The following is an 18,395-nucleotide window of genomic DNA, read 5'->3' as shown; positions in this document are numbered from 1 at the left end:
CAGACTATCTCTGAGATTTCCAAAGGGGTCCACACCTCCATTTGAGACTTTTTAGGGGTCCGCAAATGAAAAAAGGTTGAAAACCACAGCTCTAGACTGTTCTAGATCTGAAACAGGGTGTGGGTCAGCCTCAGCTCCTGGTGTGGATGAAGGTTCCCCTAGGTCCTTGCATCATTCACACCATCCCTATTTCAACTGCTCCCTCTCCCCTATCAGGGTCTGCACCTTTTGGACAGTCCCATTAGACGGGATCATGATACTACTGCTAGCAGACGGAATGATTTGGGACTGAGACCAGCAAATCTGAGCAGTGTTTTTAGAAGCAAAGATTAAAAAAACCTACAGGATAAAGACTTATCAAGATTTTGCACTTATGTAAAGTGTCAGAGTGCTCTATAACAGAGGTTCTCAAACTGGGGGTCGGGACCCCACAGGGGGTCGCAACGTTATTACATGGGGGGTCGCGAGCTGTCAGCCTCCAGCCCAAACCCCGCTTTGCCTCCAGCATTTATAATGGTGTTAAATATACAAAAGAGTGTTTTTAATGTATAAGGGGGGGTCGCACTCAGAGGCTTGCTGTGTGAAAGGGGTCACCAGTGCAAAAGTCTGAGAGCCCCTGCTCTATAAGGATGGATCAAGTGCCACTAGCCCCACTGTACCAAGGCAGAAATGGAGGCACACAAATTAAACTTGTAAACCAAAACCACTTCATTCAGAACGTGTTAGTTGCTAAGCCGGCAGGTGTGTTAGAGCAGCTAACACCCCAACCCAGCATCATGCTCTTTACACAAAGCCTACAGGGAATCCACAGGCAAACTGCAGGCTAAATCCAGACCTCCAGATGCTTTTGAATGGACAGCCCGCCACCCCAAATGTATTTACTTATTTATTATTATTTTCTGTGGTGTCTGGCCCTTGACTATACCTTGACCAAGAAATTTGGACCTTGACAAAAATACAATTGGCTACCCCTGGTCTGTACCTTTTCTAAACCCAAATGTTAGGCTGTCTGGAAAGAATTAAGGGATCCCGCCCATTCTTTGCTCTTTTCTAAATCTCCATTACTCCCTATCCCCTCCCACCCGATTTACACCACCCTTAACCGTGCTCCCAAGAGTTGCAAAGAATAGACCAAGTTACTGGGTAATTTCTGGGAATAGGTCCGTTGACTAGGGAACAGGATTTTATGATGACGTAGTAATTGGTTGGGTGGAAGAGCAGAAGTCCCTTCCAACAGGGCGAAGAAGGGCTGTTACGTCAACCAGGGGACAGAGCTGGGACACATGGGCCCTAGTGGGGATTTTTAAGTCAGGCAGCTGGTAAAGACTGGGCAGAGCCTCCTTGCTCACCCCACTGGAAGGCACCAAGAGGGGGGAGAGGGCCACTGTAAAATCAGAGCTATTCCAATCATCCTCGAGGTGTCTGGCGAGAACAGGGAAATGCCACGGCTTATCCCCACTCCCCCAAAGACGGGCTAGGGAGTAGCTGTCATAGCAACCGCAGCAGATCCAAGGTCCATCTATCCCTATCTTGTCTCAGACACTGGCCAGCCCCAGCTTCTTCAGAATAAGAACTCCACAGTAGGCAGCTGTGGGATAATCTGCCCCCCCACGCCCCCACACAGGTCCCATCCGAATCCCTACTAGTGAAGAGATTGGCTTAAACCCTGAAGCCTACGGTCTGATATCTCATCCAACCCCGCGTCAGAGCAAAGCCAAGCTAGTTTAGACGGCTAGGATGCAACTGGTGAGTCCTGCGGAGTCTCTGGACTTTGGGGCATGAAGATACCTGAGAACAGCAGCTGATGCTAACCCTCCCTGAGGAGCCAGTTTCAAGACTCGTGCCCCTGACAGAAGCAGGGTCGTTAACTCCAGCAAGGACCCCGCAGCACACAGTCTGTTCAGTTAAATCCCCAATTCCCCAACCGCAGCACAAGCCTTTTCTCTGGGTAGTTAGTTTGCTAAGCACTGGTGAATGTCACGTCACTCATGACAGAGACACGGGGGGAAAGGTGAGCGCAGGGAAACAAACTGCCAAAGGAAACATGATTACTGCAATGGCGTCCTCCTCCTTTAAAACAAAGGCCCCAGCAGGCAGTTCTCTCTGTGGGCCCACCAGTCCGTGTAGCATGACGCGACAGCTTTCCCAGGGCTGGGGGCCGTCAGATGCTTTCATCAATCCACTTTTTCTTTATTAAATCAACGCTGCTCATGCAGAATTCATTTAATTTCTCCTCCTCCCCTTAAGGTACAAGCAAGGGAGAGTTTGCTTGAGTTCTTAGTTCTTCCCTTCCTTTCAATCTGGTAACGTTTCACCACAGGGAGTTCGCAGTTTCCAGTCCTGAACTGAAAAGCTTATGTCAATTCCAGATACCCGAGCTGGCCAGTGGTTTGAACAGGGGACTAGGTGTTGGTCCACCTGGTGCTGTTTACACTGTGGGCGGGGATGGTGGCCTAGTGCTTAGAAGAGGTGTCTGTTCTGGGTTTTGTGTCCGGCTCTATCACTGACTTGCTGTGTGACCTCGGGCGAGTCCCACTGCATCTGTGCCTCAATTCAGTCTCCTACAGAAGAGGTGGGTTACAATACGAACCTCTTAGGCTGCAGGAGGAGGATCAGTTAGCCGCTGCTTGTAAAGCGCTCTGAGACCCTCAGCCAAGAGCTGCTACGTAAGGGCAAAGAATGATTAGCAACGCCAACCCTGAAAAAAAACCAAGTGTTAGGCACGGCTCAGCATTCCCACGAGAAGCTGCTGTGCATACTGGTTATCTCCAGTAAGGTCAGGCTCACATTGGCTGGCCCTGTGCGCGCTCCTAATCCTCCCATCCCCTTTAAGGAAGCAGGCGCATGGGAGGGAAACGGTGCTCTCTGGACTGCCCCATGCTCCACATCAGCAGTGGGAGAAACCTGGAGACGGAGGAACCCAGATGCGGCAGGAGGTGGTTCTGGTAATTCAGTGATGGTGAAGGGATCTTCCCTCCAAGTCCCAGAAGCTACTTCCCGGCATGGTGCTAAAGGGCGCCGTACTGCTTCCGATGCCAGAAGGGACAAAGATAACATGGTCTTGAGCCTTTCCAATAATTCGTGATCCCCTGGAGCGTTTCATGGCATCGGTGCCCGGTCTCAATTCCATCCTGCATGCCAACGTACCTCCTGGACTTTCACACACATACGGTATTCTGCACCGCCTAGACTACGCTGTTTTGTAACATTCCTGGCGGGTGTTCAACAGCAGCCATGTTCCACCCGAGAGCTGGCTGCACTTCGGTGATGGTGAAGGGACCCCTATAGTCCATGTATCAGTTTGTGAGGCGCTACATCAGTGCAAGTTACTACATACGTCTTGACCAGGCTTATCCAATGGTTTAGCTTCTGCGAGGGTTAGGCCTACTTCGTCCTGCCCAGCCCTACTCTCCAGAGGATGCGGCCAGGCCTGCGTTGCCATGGCCAGGCCAGTCACCTCCACAGGGGGTGCAGTGTCTCTTTCAAAGCCCGCCGGCTGCAGGTGAGAGAGGTTCTGAACTCAAAACTTGTGAATGAGGAATCTCCGAAACCCCTGCAGCTCCCGAACCAGGACTCAGCCAGGGAGACAGGCAATGGTACTTCACTGAGCAAAGCTATTTGCATCTTCATTAGTTCACACCTAATTACATGCAAAGCACCAGAGGGGGAGAAAGCGGGATCACAGCCGGGGGAGCAGAGAATCACTGCTCAGCCCAAGTGTTTGGGTTGGAAACGGTAAACTCCCCACCAAGAAGGAAGCCGGACAGCATTGCCACCGTGCAAGCACCGGTGAAGTGTATCACATGCCCCTCTAGCATCTGCTTCACTAGGGGATAACAGCTTATTACTGCTACCAGCTAGCGGAGTCGCTCCTTACGCTGCTGGGGTACAGGGCTGCCATTGCAGTGCTGAAGGCCCGGGTATGGGGTGAGGCACTCCTGAACGAGAGACAGCCCTCTGCCCACTCCGCTCAGCATGCAGGTCCGCTAATGGCAGCCTGCTTGCCAGCTGCTAAAGGACACTCAGGGCCTCTGCGTGACAGTGGCTGTTGCCCACAATGCGGGAGGGGGATTAGCCTCCCCACACCTGTGAGATCACGAGGACGGCTCCAGGAGCCGATGCTGTCCTCTCCGCCCCTGACCCTGGGCTCTGCCAGGCCAGGTGACTAAGCTGAACATCAGAAGACCTGAAGGGATCAAACTGACTTCCTGGGCTGGGATTCCCAGCTAAGCTGAAGGGAGCTTGGCGCCCAAAGCCTACCAAGATTCAGACCCTACCTCCCTTGGGCTCCTTCAAAACCCCCCAGCCCTAGTGGGGTTCATTGTTTGCCCCAGCCTCCCCTCCCTCCCCACACGCTGTCCCAACTCCTCACCCTCAGGACCCTGCAAAACTCCCCTGCAGCCTGAACCCTCCGGCCCCATGCTCCGCCACGGCCCAGCTTTGGCTCTGTCTCCTATTGGGACATACTGGGTATGTCCTGTCAGTTCCCAGGCATCAGGCACCTTCCCAACACCCCCCTCGCACTCCCCCGTGTCCTGCACCAGCCCTTCCCACACGGATCTCGGCACCAGAAAAGCCACCGTGCGACTCTGGGCAGTGCATCACGTTCATCTGCCTTAGCCTAAGCTTATCATGGCAGGGACCCTCTGTGTGCATGCACACGCATGTGCATAGACACACACCTGTACAGCACAACGGGGCCCCACTTTGGTGGAGGACTCTAGGCTAAATCAGAGAGCTTGCACCTGCCAGGGGGGGAGCCAGGCCTGAGAGGTGGTGGTTGGACACCCTCCAGCCAGAAGAGAAGAGGTCTTGGCACCTCGCAGGGTCAGGTCCAGCTGTGTGTGTGAAGCAAAGTGCTCTGGGAGAAACGGAGGGAGGTTTGACTCGGGGGCTATATGAGGAAGGTAACAAAGGTGAGACCAGAAAAATGTCTCCTATAAGATAAAATATCTGCCCTTTGCCTACTCCAACAGCTGAAACCCTCATCCACACTGTTTGTTTGTATTACTGTAGCCCCCAGAAGCCCTGACCAATATCCCAGCCATGCCGCGCTTGGCACTGTACATGTAAAGAATTGTACAGAGTTAATGACTGTCCCTCTCCCAAACAGACCAGAGAGGGAGGGGGAGTTGTCCAAGGTGACCTAGCAGGTCAGTGGCAGAGCCAGGAATAGAACCCAAGTCACCTGAGTTCCAGTCCTGCATTCGCTCCACTAGGCCACACTACCTGATTCTCTTAAGAGCTCTAGTATTCTCCCATCTGGGCTCCCTGCTTCCCCCCGACTCTAGCCAAACCACTGTGCTAAAGCCGGCTTCTTCTTGGCCCTCCAACCAAGTCACTCCTCACCCAGTTTCCTGTCTCCTCCTGCCTCTGTCCTAGCCTCCTGATCCTCCCCAGACAATCTTAACTCGGTGCGGCCCCTCCCAAAGGTTCCATCAGGAGTCAGCCCCGCCCAAAATCACGAGATTGGCTTCAGACTCATGGCTTTTATGAAATACCTCTGGGCTCTTTCTTTGCCATCTGGTTTATGAAGCCCTGGGGTGCACGCTGGCCATGCTTTCAAGTGCCTCTCTGCAACCACAAGGGCTAGAAACTTACATTTGTCAATGAAAGCTGAGATTCTCCTGTGTTCACATGACTCCAGGAGCTGGCACTTTAAGATAACCATACAACATCATAAATCTCGCCATAAAATCATGAGATCTGCCTATATTTGCTCCAATTTCCACTTACTGGTCCTCTCTCTGTCCCAGCACTGTTCCCAGGCCTGACTTTCACGACCTGGCCTTTGAAACACCAGCTGGGGCATTACACAAGTGACTGTGAAGAGACACAGAGGAGCGGAGCAGCTCAGTGCAAATACAGAAATCAGACACTGCCGCCCTCTAGAGTGAGAATAACACACAGGCATGAGCAGAATGTGGAGGGACAAAGTTAAAGAGAGCAGTGGGAAAGGGTCGTCAGCTAGCAGGCAAACCTCCTATGGCAGAGATCCATTCCACCACGCAGCAGCCTCCCACCGTTAGCGGTGGGAACCACAGCAGCTGCACCAGTTAAAAGCAAATCAGGCAATGCCTGGAGAGGGCTGCCCAGAAGAACAAAGATGCCCCCAATTATGTGTGTCTTTTCCCTCTCTTGTTACCAGGGGTCTGTGCGCTCTCCTGGGCCATGGGGTTGGAGAAGCCCAGAAGCAACAGCTTTGCAGTGCTTTCTCCTGGAGTGGTCAGGGGGATACAGACAGTTGCCTGAAGCAAAGGGAAAAAAAACCAAGAGTTGGCAGCAAGCTTGACTGGCAGCAGGTGACTCCCACCTGGCCAGGACTCCCTGCATACCCAATTAATGACCTATAAGCTGGCTGTGCTCCTCAGGGATGCCAGATCTACCTTCCCTCTCAGGGCAGGGCACGCTACAGCGTTAATGTTCCCCCCGCCCCTTCTCACCCAAGAATCAAGAACCTGCGTGCCAACAGCGCTCACCCCAGCAGGCCTGGCCCCAGAAACCTTGTACCAGCTACAGGAGGGCGGTTTGCTTTTCCTTCATTGACTGCATCTGCTTTCCTCTCCTCACAACTATCCTGCCCCCAGAACGAGGACCAGTGACCCTGGCTGGCCCAGCACAACACCCTGGAGCAGTAAGTTGAACGTGTGCACGGTAGCAGTAGGGACCTAGCTGTTTCCCACGGCTCGGCTGAAATGCAGCACGAGAGGCTGTTGGATGTACAAGTAAGATAAAAATATGTAAAAAGACTCTGGACCAGATTAATGCCTGGTGTAATTCCACTGACTTCAATTCACCAGGGATGTAATGGGGACCATTGCGCCGTGGGATTTACTGTTAATACAAGGCACTAGGTGGACTGAATAATTGAGTTTTCGTTTCAGTGGCTAAACTGAAAACATCCGGGGATGGGGAAAAATAAGTTGGTTTCAAACCAAAACTGAATTGTTTCAGTTTCTTGCACCCAAACAAAAAATACATTTTGTTCAGGTCAAATGAAAGGGTTTGAAAGTGTCAGTTCCAAACAGCTCACTTTGGAAACATCCAAAACAAACTCTTCGACATTTCGGGGGTGGGGGGAAGCTCCATCTTTTTAGCCGAAACAATTTGCTGGATTCCACCCGACTTTGGGAGCCATCTGGGTGCCCTGAAAATGTAGAAAACAGCTCAGAGTTTCCAACACTGTTACTCACCAGGAGGACTGACACTGCCTCCTAAGACTGGCTCCCTCCCACCCAGCAGGTGCCGGCTTTCAGAAGGGGGCCCATGCTCCTTTGCCTCTAGTTTATTGTAAAAAATGACATTTATAGCACCAATACAATACTGGGGAGAATGTCAGTGTGCCTAATTACTGCCCTCTCTGTGGTGGCTGAGTACAGAAAAACACAGCTGGGATTTGATACTGTCCCCCCGAAACGCCGCTGCAGTAATACTAGTTAGCACTTAGAGCACTAGGTGTTTCTAAAGTGCTAGTCGCGGGTTAGCTAATTCACCATCACCTGGAAGGTCAGCAAGGATCATCACCTCTGGTTTTGCAGATAGGAAGAGTGAGGCCCAGAGATTAAGTGAATTGCCCAGCAGAGAGAATGTCATTGTCAGAGCAAGGAACAGAATTCAGCAGTTCTTGGTCGTCACTGCTGTGTTCAGACCGCTCGAAAGCACCTCTCCTTGTCCACTGTCTCCTGACCCTCCAGCATTTCCCCTCCTCCCCGCCAACATGTGTCCCGAAGTAACCAGAGCTCAAGCAACAGCAGCAGCGCTTCTGCCTTCTCGCAGTCGCGTGCTGGGATGTTCAGAGGGTACCTACGTTGGATCCTAGGAAGCAAAGGATACTGAGCATTTTCAACATGCAAAATGCCACGGCAGCAGAATACTTGATGCTTATTATGTCTGCTCCCCATGTGCGAAACTGATCAGGAGCCGCACATCCAGGAAGCACAAGGACAGGAACATATGGACGGCGTCCTTGCTATTTTCTGGGCTCGGCGCTCTCACTGAGGGTGAATGGTATTTGTTTGCAGAAGGCTTTAAAAGCAGAAGGTATTTAAGCAAAGACAATGCTAGGAGCCTTTTACATTTCAAGTCCAGCAGTGGGCTCCAAGGGGAAGAATCAATACACTTGGACAAATATCGGGAAGAATTAGCCGAAATGCCAAAGGGAAGGAGGGCAGAGACACGAGAGAGGCTTGGATTTAGGGAGTTAACCATGGTAAAGAGACTTGTGCTTGGAGGGAAATGTCAGGCATGAGTTCACCTTTCCCAGCTGCTTTCACTACTTTGGGTGGACAGCTGATCTCACTTGTATCTGGGCAAATCTGGGAGGGGGGCTCCCCTTGAGTGCATGGGTGTGGGGGGTTCACCACTACACACCAGTGGCATTACATCCTCATAGTCACATTGCACTGGTGCAAAGCAAGGTTCCAGCAATGCAGCTTTACCAGGTAAATGGGGGGTTCGCAGAAGCACAGTTTCATTCGGTAATTAACCAGTTAAGCGACACTAGTGTAAACCCCACTTCATGCTGGCACCCCCACATGGGGTTTGCACGGGCACAGCTACCTCACAGGTGCAGATTTGCTGCTTAGAAAAACCTCTGGTGGGAATTTAGAGTTGGTGTGAACAACCCCCCCTCCCATCTCCTCCTTCTACAGGGAAGTCACAAGCCCAGACTTGCAACACCCCCAGCTGCTAGTGCACACACAAATTCAGGCTTGGCCGTAGGCTGCGGTCGAGGGAGCAGCCAGGCTGCAGGGGAGAAGAGCCCTTATCCAAGCACAAGGATATCCAACACCATTAAGAGGGATGCAATGGTTTCATCACCCTGGGGGGGTTCCCTCCTTCTGCCCCCAGGTCAGGGGCGAACCCCAAGAACATTCTACAGGCCAGTTGCAGAGGGAGCTTCAGAGGAGCCATGTACGGCAGCGCAGGGCCCTAAGGGTGCGTCTACACTGCAATTAAAACCCCCGGCTGGCCTGCGCCGGCTGACTCAGGCTAAGGGGCTGTTTGATGGTTGGGCTCAGGGACCCTGCAGGGTGGGAGGGTCCCAGAGCCCGACCGGGTACACCACAATTAAACAGCCCCGGCGCCTGAGCCCCGCGAGCCCGAGGCAGCCGGCACGAGCCAGCCACGGGTGTCAAACTGCAGAACAGACACACCCCAAGGGAGCTGCAACTTCGCCACGCTCCAGCTCATCGCCCAAGGAAGCTTCGGTATCCCAGGGCACCTGTGCTGCCACCCAGAAAGCCTGCGCAGTGCACCCGCCAGCCGTCCGAGAGATGCTAGGAAGGAAGCGATAGAGACAGTGAGGCAGATCACGCCTGTCCTGCCCACGTGGCTGTCTGCCCAGCCCCCCGGATGAAAGCATGGGGGGGAATGTGCAGCCAAAACGACACCAGCTCATCCCATCCCTGGGGCCGGGGACTCTGAGTCTGCACGGCCCAGCAGGATGACCGCCAGGGGCTGGAGGGTTACAGGCCATCCCCATCTGGAGAATGCAGGAGCAGGTTGTATTGGTTTTTCCTTGCCCACCCCCAGACTCCCGTAGGATTACCCTTAAAAGGCGGCCCAGAGACAGCCACTGGTTCACGCTCCCTGCCAGGTGCCGGAAGGGACTCCAGAGTCAGTGCAGCAGCCCAGGGCCTCTGAGTCAGCAGCGAGTCCCTGAGATCAGCAGCGTTTGTGGGTCAGAACTCCGGCTCCTTCCCCGGGAGAGGGAAATGGAGCAAAGACCTTCCCAGGCCAGGAGGGGGAAAGCTTTGCAGGAACCATGTATAGGAGTAAACCCATCAGCTTGTCAGCAGGGGACAAGCCAGCCGAGAGGATGCATGGCACATGAGGGCGGAAAGCCCTCCCGATGGGGACAGGGACCTGGCCGTGGGTGAGCACTACCCAATCAGCTACGTTCTGGGACCTTGTTAGGATTGCCGCAAGAGGGAGAGACGTTTCTCCTTTGAGACAAGCGTGTCCATCACATTCCTCCTGCTCCCAGTGCACGTGCCCAGTCACAGCTGTCCTCCACCATTTACACGACAGGGAACTCCTCCTGGCCCAGGGAGCACAGATTTAAGGAAGGCAGCAAAAACTCCAGCTGCCAGATTGCTAGGGTGGGGGCTCCTGTTGCCGCTTCAGAAGGCGCGCTACGTATTGCCTGGTGTCACTGCCACCGACGCAGCCTGCGCCAATTCGCCTTCTGCTTCCGTTGCCTTATATGGCAGAGACCGCAGGGCAGGCACACACCTTGGGGCAGGGCTCACCTGGGCATGGGTAGCACCAGCCCAGTGCGTCAGCAAGGGTGAGGAGCTGGCAGAATAATTGCTAGCGGCGTCCGTATGCCGGCTCTCTTGGCAACGCAGAGTCACGGCTCTGCCTGGGCGGGGCCCTGGACTGGGAGTCAGGAGACTGCGGCTCTATTCCCAATTCTGTCACTGGCCTGCTGCTGCGGGGTGGCCCTGGGCAGGAATTTACACGTGGTACGGAGCAGTGCCCACTGACTTCTGGCACGTCCACTGCTGGACTGCGCCACGTGACACGTGGCGGGTGCAAACGAAATACTGGAAATCAGAGAGAAAGAAGCTGAGCAAACCCGAGTGAGAGATGAGACAGGGAGCCACAGACTGGCCTCATTTACTGACGTAACTGGCCAGCCGCCCCCTTCAGACACCATGAGTCACTGGAGCACTGCTCCAGGCACCAGAGGGTGTCTCTGCAGAATTAACCTCTTGGGCTAATCTGAGCAGGAAGTACATGCCACTAGTAGCAGCTATAGGCGCTGTTCACAGGAGGGCAGAGAAACTGAGGCACTAAGGAGATTCCCTACAAGAACAGGTTTAAAAAGCTGGGGCTCTTTAGTTTAAAGGAGATCTAGGTATATAAAAGAATGAATGGGGCAGAGAAGGCCGAGCAGGGCTGCAATCTGTGGCAACGCTCACTGAAATTAAGAAGATACCTTTCAAACATGTCAAAGGAAATACTGTTTTACTCAGTTACCCTGTGGAACTCTCTCCCACCAGACATTGCTGAGACGAGTGGAATTTCAGGGGAAAGAGGACTGAACACAAACTAAGAATAGCAGCTGCAGTTCAGTAATGGACGTACTGCGCATGGGCCCAAACTCATTGCCAGCTGAAGAACAGGGAGGCCCAGCCTGCCGGCTCTACACGGGCAAACAGCCAAGAACTCATAGGAGGGCCTGGAGGATCAGGCCCAGCATGAAGCTTCTGATTAGAACTACAAGACTCGTTTTAGGTACATATCTCAGGCTAAATTCAGCGCCGGTGCGTGCCAGTCCAGAGACGCCCACTGAATGCAAGGCAAAGGCTGGATTTGGCCTTTGCATTTTAGGGGGAAACCTCAGCTCCAGCAAAACCCCTCTGGTTTCTCAGGCAGCCTGGCTCCACGTTGATTCATTCGTTAGCCTGCTGTGGATGAAGATGGCACCGGTATCACATCCTCATAGAAAGGGACTTGGCACTCCACCAGCAGCAATCGCATTCTCAAGGACCTCTGGGGCCCTCTGCTGGACAGAGGAAGGAGGCTTGGAGCACAAATTTACCCAAGACTAAATAATGTCTCCTTACAGCGCGATAGTTCCTTCTTCCCACTAAGTGCAGGGAACCCTCCCAGGCAGAGCGCAAGCTGGGGGGAGATTTTCCCCTGGCCCTGTTGGAGCAGCACGCTTGTACTTAACAGCCTCAACATGGCTAACTGCCCTGTAAGGAGACTTGGTCCTTCTAGCACATCACCAAAGATGCCAAATTGCTCTGCCAACATTGACAATGCAAACTTCAGAGCCTTGCGAGATGGATAGGCGAGTTCTCCCAGCAGGAGAACAGAGAGCCTACAGCCCCGACGTATGCACATGAGCCCAAGAGCACCCTTCATGACCCCTCTCGGAAAACTCAGTGTCAAGCCAAGCGTTTGCAGGATCTGGGCCTAAGCGACTTGCCAGAGCTCACACAGGACCATGACATGGCTGGAAAACAGCATCCCTGGCAGAGACACACATTTCAACATGGTGTTGGCCAAATCAGAAGTACGTCCTGGGCATTGCACAAACATCCAGCCTAGAGATGGTCCAGCACCCCGGGGACAAGTCACCCCTGAGCTTTGAGGTAGTTCGGACCCAGGTCTGACTCCGGATCCATACTGTGCTACCAACCTGGTCTCTGGTGAGCTGAAGCCAGGACCGGCCCCTTCTGAGCTGTCAAAGCTGTGAGAGACAGATGGCCTCAGACCTCCCTATATTTGTATTGCCATAACTTTTGATTACCAAGTGCTTTGCTCCCAGACTGCACGTGTGTCTCCCTCTCAATCTGGATCCTCACATCCCAAAAGGGAGCAGAAAACATCCAGAAGGAAAGGCAAAACGTGAAGACATCAGCTTGGTAAGGAGACAAGAACAGTTCCCAGCACAGGCGAGGGTCAGGCCAGGCCACACACTCCGATGTCAGACGTGCCCCTGGCACCTCCACTCACGTGCAAGTCACCGAGCCGCCCCATTCAGAGAGTTTGGCAGCGCCCCATTCCCTCACCATCATCTCCCCCAGGCGTGAGGGAGAGGGGCCAGATTGACAGGTTTAGAGACTGAAGGTCTCTGCTTATTCACGGCATGGCCGCAGGCCACGGAGCTTCCCTCGCGCGGCTCCATGGCCCCGCTTTGGCCTTCAGGGACTTGCCTCGAAGGGGGAGAGGGGCAGTTTGCACTCCACTGCCCATTGCCCACTATGGAAGAGTCACGTGGAATTTAATAGGGAGGACACAAAGATTATACAGGAAACCCGCTAAAAACCTACAGAATTCAATGAAGACTCATAGCAAATCTATAGAGTTTTGAACCCCCTCCCGAAGGTAGGCGCTAACTACATATATTCTAGTCCATGCACCATAACCACACTGGCAACTGCTGAGGCTGCCAACCAAGACAACAAGTGATGCCCCGGGTGCCAGAGACAATAGGACCTAGATGGAAAGCACCAGCTCCTTTGACGCTCACCTGGGCGGTGTTGGGGGGGGGGGGTGAAGTGACAGCAGGCCCATCCCCTCCAGCCAGCTCAGGACTAACATTGATTAGAATCATAGAATCTCAGGGTTGGAAGGGACCTCAGGAGGTCATCTAGTCCAACCCCCTGCTCAAAGCAGGACCAAACCCAACTAAATCATCCCAGCCAGGGCTTTGTCAAGCCTGACCTTAAAAACCTCTAAGGAAGGAGATTCCACCACCTCCCTAGGTAACCCATTCCAGTGCTTCACCACCCTCCTAGTGAAAAAGTTTTTCCTAATGTCCAACCTAAACCTCCCGCTCTGCAACTTGAGACCATTACTCCTTGTTCTGTCATCTTCTACCACTGAGAACAGTCTAGATCCATCCTCTTTGGAACCCCCTTTCAGGTAGTTGAAAGCAGCTATCAAATCCCCCCTCATTCTTCTCTTCTGCAGTTCCCTCAGCCTCTCCTCATAAGTCATGTGCTCCAGCCCCCTAATCATTTTTGTTGCCGTCCGCTGGACTCTCTCCAATTTATCCACATCCTTCTTGTAGTGTGGGGCCCAAAACTGGACACAGGTTTAGACTGACCATGGGACTCGCACTCAGCCAGGAGCAAGGTGGGGTCAATGCGAGGGTGAGGGAGCAAAGGGCACCCAGAGAAGGAAAACTTAAATCTCTAAAAGAGAGTCAGAGGACTCCTCAGCAGATGAGTAAGCCCACAGGACCCAGCAGAAGCAGCGAGCTCTGCACAGGCCTTCCTCACCTGATTTGTGGACGCTCCTGAGGCAGGAGAGGGAGGCATTCAGCCGGGCACACTCCTCGCTGTTGGCCCCAAACTTCTCCACCGTCTCACAGACCTGCTCATCAGTCATTTCCAGAAGGTCCTCCAGGCTCAGCTGGCCAGGGGTGATTTCCTAGAGATGAGAGACAGGAGAGGGGTGAGGGAGGGAGAAGCATCCTGAGAGCTGACTGCAAATCAGTCTCAGAAAACAGCAACAGGAAAGCCTGGCCCCTGTGCCATGACACATGGAATCACAGACCTTCCTACAGAGGAGGCACTTAAGAAAGAAACCTGCTACCACCTACTGGCACATGTAAACAGGCTTCCACACAGCTTGAGTTCCAGCTTTGTCTCATGTTGTTTACCAGGACCCAATCACACCTGGAACTCTATACAGCCCAGAGATATCTAGTGGATGAAAAACACACTCCAAGTAAACGTCATTACCCTGTGGACCAGTGCTGAGTATGGATTGGAAATTTTATTATAGCATCTCCAATTACTTGTAGACCATTACATGCACATAGGAAGAAATCTCTCCACTCTCACCCCTGAGGCAACTACAGCTGCATTGATAGATTTCCTACAAAGGGAGCTTCAGCATTAAGGAAAGGTTCATTGCCTTGGAAATATGCAGAGCCAAACAGCTGCTTTCTGATCTCATGTAGACAAGATAATAATTAAGATCCCACCTTTCTGTCTCAGGTTGCTGTGCTGGCAGAAGTTAAAAACCCCACGGCCCATTGAGAGGAGAGGTGGGGAGAATTCCCTCTAAAGCAGCTTGTAACTTGCCAAGCACTCTGAGCTATTGCAGACCTGGGTTCTGTATCACATGTAGCCAGTGACTCACCACGTGACCCCAGCCTGGTCTATTTACCTCTCTCTGCCCCAGTGCCCACCCCTCTGAAATACTGACCCACCCTTGTGACGAGAGAGAGACCGCACCTGTCAAAGTCAGTGCTAAGAATCATCATAAGGGCACATTTCTCTCTAACGGCTGAGCTACTACAGGCCATTGGGGTCCCATCCAGCAGGGTGCACAGAGCTCTCAGCTCGCACCGTGATCAATGGGAGTTGAGGGTGTTTAGCACCTTGCTGGGTGGGCCCTACAAACGCAGTCTCCCCTGACAAGGCGAGGGCTTTAGGACCGCACAGTGGGAAAGGCACCGTCCTACGCCGGATTCCAGGCCATTCTAACACAGGGCTCCACAGGGCTCATCCAGCTGGTGCTGGGGCAAAATTTAGAAGAGAAACTGAACTCAAGTTAGACCTTGAGAAGTTCGGTTCTTACCCCCACTCCAGAGGGCTTGAAGCTGCCATGCGTGCCTTAGCCAAGCCCACACCTACAGTCCCTGCTCCTGCAGTCGTGACTGCATCAGAATTGCAGTTTTCACTTTAAAACAAAAGTCTCCAGCCTTCAGATTTGAGCAGAAAAGCCTGAAAATGTGACTTGAGTGTAACTGATATATTCCCATCCGCCTGAGTCTGCTGAGAGCCTGAAACAATAGCTTGGAGAGGTGTGCACTACACTCTGCACCTCAATGTAGTGTGAACTCCCAGCCCCGCTGCTCTGGAGAACCACACCCACACCACTCTGACTAAGGACTCTGTGGGGTAGGAGAAGGAAAGCAGCAAGCAGACACACTCCAGATGCTGAGGTAAGTATCAAGGGAACCCCCTGCATGTGAGGGAGAGGATGAGCCCCTGTTCTTGTCATTACTTCGCTCCCATCCATGGAATGGGGGCCCTGCTATCACTCCTATGAGGAGAAGAGAGAGCCCATGGCACTAGCCATGCCTCTGAGAGGGGAAGGGGGCTACTCCAAGTGATGGGGATGGAGCCATGGGGAGGCCCCACCTCATCATGTGCCAGGACTCTGGACTGCCTTGGTCCAGCCCTGCCCCTGGCATTACCTGGGGAATTAATGCCAGGCCAGCCCTGGTGGGGTTCTCCAGCCAGGCAGGCCCTGGCCTGCAGAGTGCAGTTAGAAGGATATTTACCAACGTGTTCCCATTAGTTTTAACGCATTTCAAGCCCTTGAGAGAGCTTGTCGGTGGCTGCGTCATGGCAGGACAAGGCTTGGTCCTCCCGTAACCCCTCGGATTGATGGCTCTGAAGCACAGAGACGGGCGTCTGAAGCATGGAAGGGGCAAACCTACATCTTCAGAAGAGCCCACGGAGCAGCTACCAAACCGGAGATGCTGTGGGGCTGTGGTACAGAGGTGCTGAGCACCCACAACTCCAGCCAACGTCAATGGGAGCTGCGGGTGCTCAGCACCTGTGACCATCAGGCCTGACGTGTCCCAGGTGAAGAAGACACATGACCATTTTAGCCTGAGCAACTTGCCCTGGTTCACATAGCGAATCAGTAGCATGGTCAGGAAAGGTCCTAACTACAGCTCCTGGGCCCTAACCACTAGACAGCACTGCCTCTAGCTGCTGTGACATCGCAGAGCCACCTCACCGCTAAATATGCAACCCCACATTTCCCAGCGTGAGAAATCTCGCCACTCCGCAGTTCAGTATTACAACAGGACTCAGGCAGATGGGTGCAGAACAGTCAATTAGTGAAGCAATTCCTCCCCCTGGTGGAAACTCTGGTGACGTGCATCCATCTTTTCCATTTTCATGGGGAAGAGTGGGAGACAGCTTGCTTCCCTTTTCTGCCCTCTAGCCACAATCTCCTCAGCACCGACCTCTCCCCACCGCTGCCACCACGCCTGATGTATGGCTCAAACACACAACTTCCCCAAGACAGGACGCCTGGCCTCTAGCAAGCCCGGCCATCCCGCAGAGCGGCATCGTTAGCTACCCTGCCCAGCCGCCTTGGGAGGCAGGCCGAGTACCCCAGCCTCATGTCACCAGCCAGGAAAGTGAGGCAAGCAGCAGGCAAGTGACTTGCCAAAGAGCTGGGAGGCCAAAGAGCGACAGCCGCCGCGGCTGGAGAGCGAAGAGAGTCCTCGCTCCCGGGACAGGGAAGGTGAAGGGCTCGCTCGTGAGGGGGTGGCGAAGAGTTGAACTCCAGGCAATCGTTTTCCTCTCGGGTTGTCTGGCCTGCAGCACCAGCCTGTCTTTGGAAGCTCCCCCATCGTACTGTGCTCTTCCCTTCCAGCTGGACAGGGGCGGCAGTAACTCCAGTGGGATTTTTGCCTGCTTCCTTTAAGGCTGAATGTGGCCTAGTGGGAGCTGTCCATGCTGAATCCGGTCCCAAGTGTGGTTTGAGCAGGGAGCTAGGAGCTAGGACTCCTGGGTTCCATTTGTGAGTCTGCCCTGGACATGGTACGGGTCAGACAGCTCGCTCTGAACCCCTCTGCAGTGTGGGTGTAAGCCCTTGCCCTGGCTCCCGGAGTGTGCTGGAAGCGCTCGGAGATCCTCAATGACAGCGGCTCCGGAAGGGCAGAACAGTACTGCTCACGGAGCTGCCGTCCCAGCCAGGCAGGAGATCCACATAGGAGGCTGGCTAGAGCATGGGCAGAAGGAAGGAAGGGAGGCAGCGAATGGGTGTCCCATTGGCTCAGCGCTGGCACGCTTCATTCAGCATAAGCGGGTCTGTGGCAGGCTGCCGGCTCTTGTGGGTGTCATGACAGGCTCCCGCGATTGGGACCGGGCCCTCCAGCCAGGCTCCCCTAACGTCCAGCTCTTTCTGGAGCAGCATCGCCCTTCCAGTGTCACAGCGTCCTTCCCCCACGTTCCAGCCAACGTAAGAAAGCCCAGCCGGTCTGCTGCCCCTTTGGGGCTTCCCTCCCATCCCAGCCTCATCCACCAAGCAAAGTCCACCACTTAACGACCTGTCCCTCTGCTGGGCTCGGGGTCTCTCACCTGCTCCTCACCTGGCCTCGCCGTCCCTTCCTCAGGAGCACCATCCGCTCCCCTGGAGGCTGTTTGCTGCGCTTTCTTCCGGTCCCTAACTCGCAGCATCAGCTTCCCTGGAGCCCTGGCCCTTTTCCAAGGCTACTGCGGATGTTGATCTGGTCCCCTGCAGCTTTACCCCCCACACACACGCTGGGTCTGCTCCAACCCAATCCTTAGACGGGATCCAGCACTTCCTCACCCCAAGCCTTCTTCCCCTGCCTGGCTTCTCGTCCCCTTCCTAAACTCCCTCTTCCACCGGAGCACACTCTCCCCAGGTTCGCACACTGAAAATTGCTGCTCCCGCCCCGGGGCTCAGGTGGGTGAGAAGCCGCACCGTCCACACTGCTAATTTTATCACGCCAGCCAGCTCGAGCCCTGCTAGCCCCAGCCTGCCTGCCCAGGCTGGAACGCTCCCTGCCCGCTGCAGTGCAGACACACCCCTAGCGGGCCTGAGTCACCCCATGACACTGTCCAGGTTGCCAGAGGGGCTCAGAACCCGCAGCTCCCACTAACCGTCCGAGGGTTAGGGGCACCCCAGATCACTGAAAATCAGGCCCTGGGTGCCCATGATGGTGCCAGGACAGGAGGGGGCAGGTGCTGGATGTGGGCAAGGCAGGACTGACTGGGGAACTGGGGGTGGTGTGGCCACATCACCGCATGCAGGCAGCAATGCAGAAAACCCACAGTGGGCTGCACCAGGGGAGCCAGGCAGAGCAGGGGACTCAGAGATAACACTGGCCCCATGGAAGCCAATGCAGCACCAGACGAAAGAGAAGAATA

General features: G+C 54.1%; 1 protein-coding gene across 5 annotated transcripts in view; it reads right to left on the bottom strand.

Moving 5' to 3' along the window:
- The window catches only part of KSR2 (kinase suppressor of ras 2), a 302,208-nt gene that overhangs the window by 225,313 nt on the left and 58,500 nt on the right, over positions 1-18,395 (bottom strand). For all 5 annotated transcript variants that reach the window (XM_044989586.1, XM_044989581.1, XM_044989583.1 and 2 more), the window contains one exon: positions 13,746-13,896. In XM_044989586.1, the coding sequence (XP_044845521.1) occupies positions 13,746-13,896 (151 nt within the window). The remainder of the gene's footprint in view (positions 1-13,745; positions 13,897-18,395) is intronic.

This window comes from Mauremys mutica, chromosome 16, assembly GCF_020497125.1.
Source record: "Mauremys mutica isolate MM-2020 ecotype Southern chromosome 16, ASM2049712v1, whole genome shotgun sequence".
Classification (NCBI taxonomy): domain Eukaryota; kingdom Metazoa; phylum Chordata; order Testudines; family Geoemydidae; genus Mauremys; species Mauremys mutica.
Note: the sequence above shows the minus strand (reverse complement) of the source record. Positions and strands in the feature narration are given on the sequence as shown.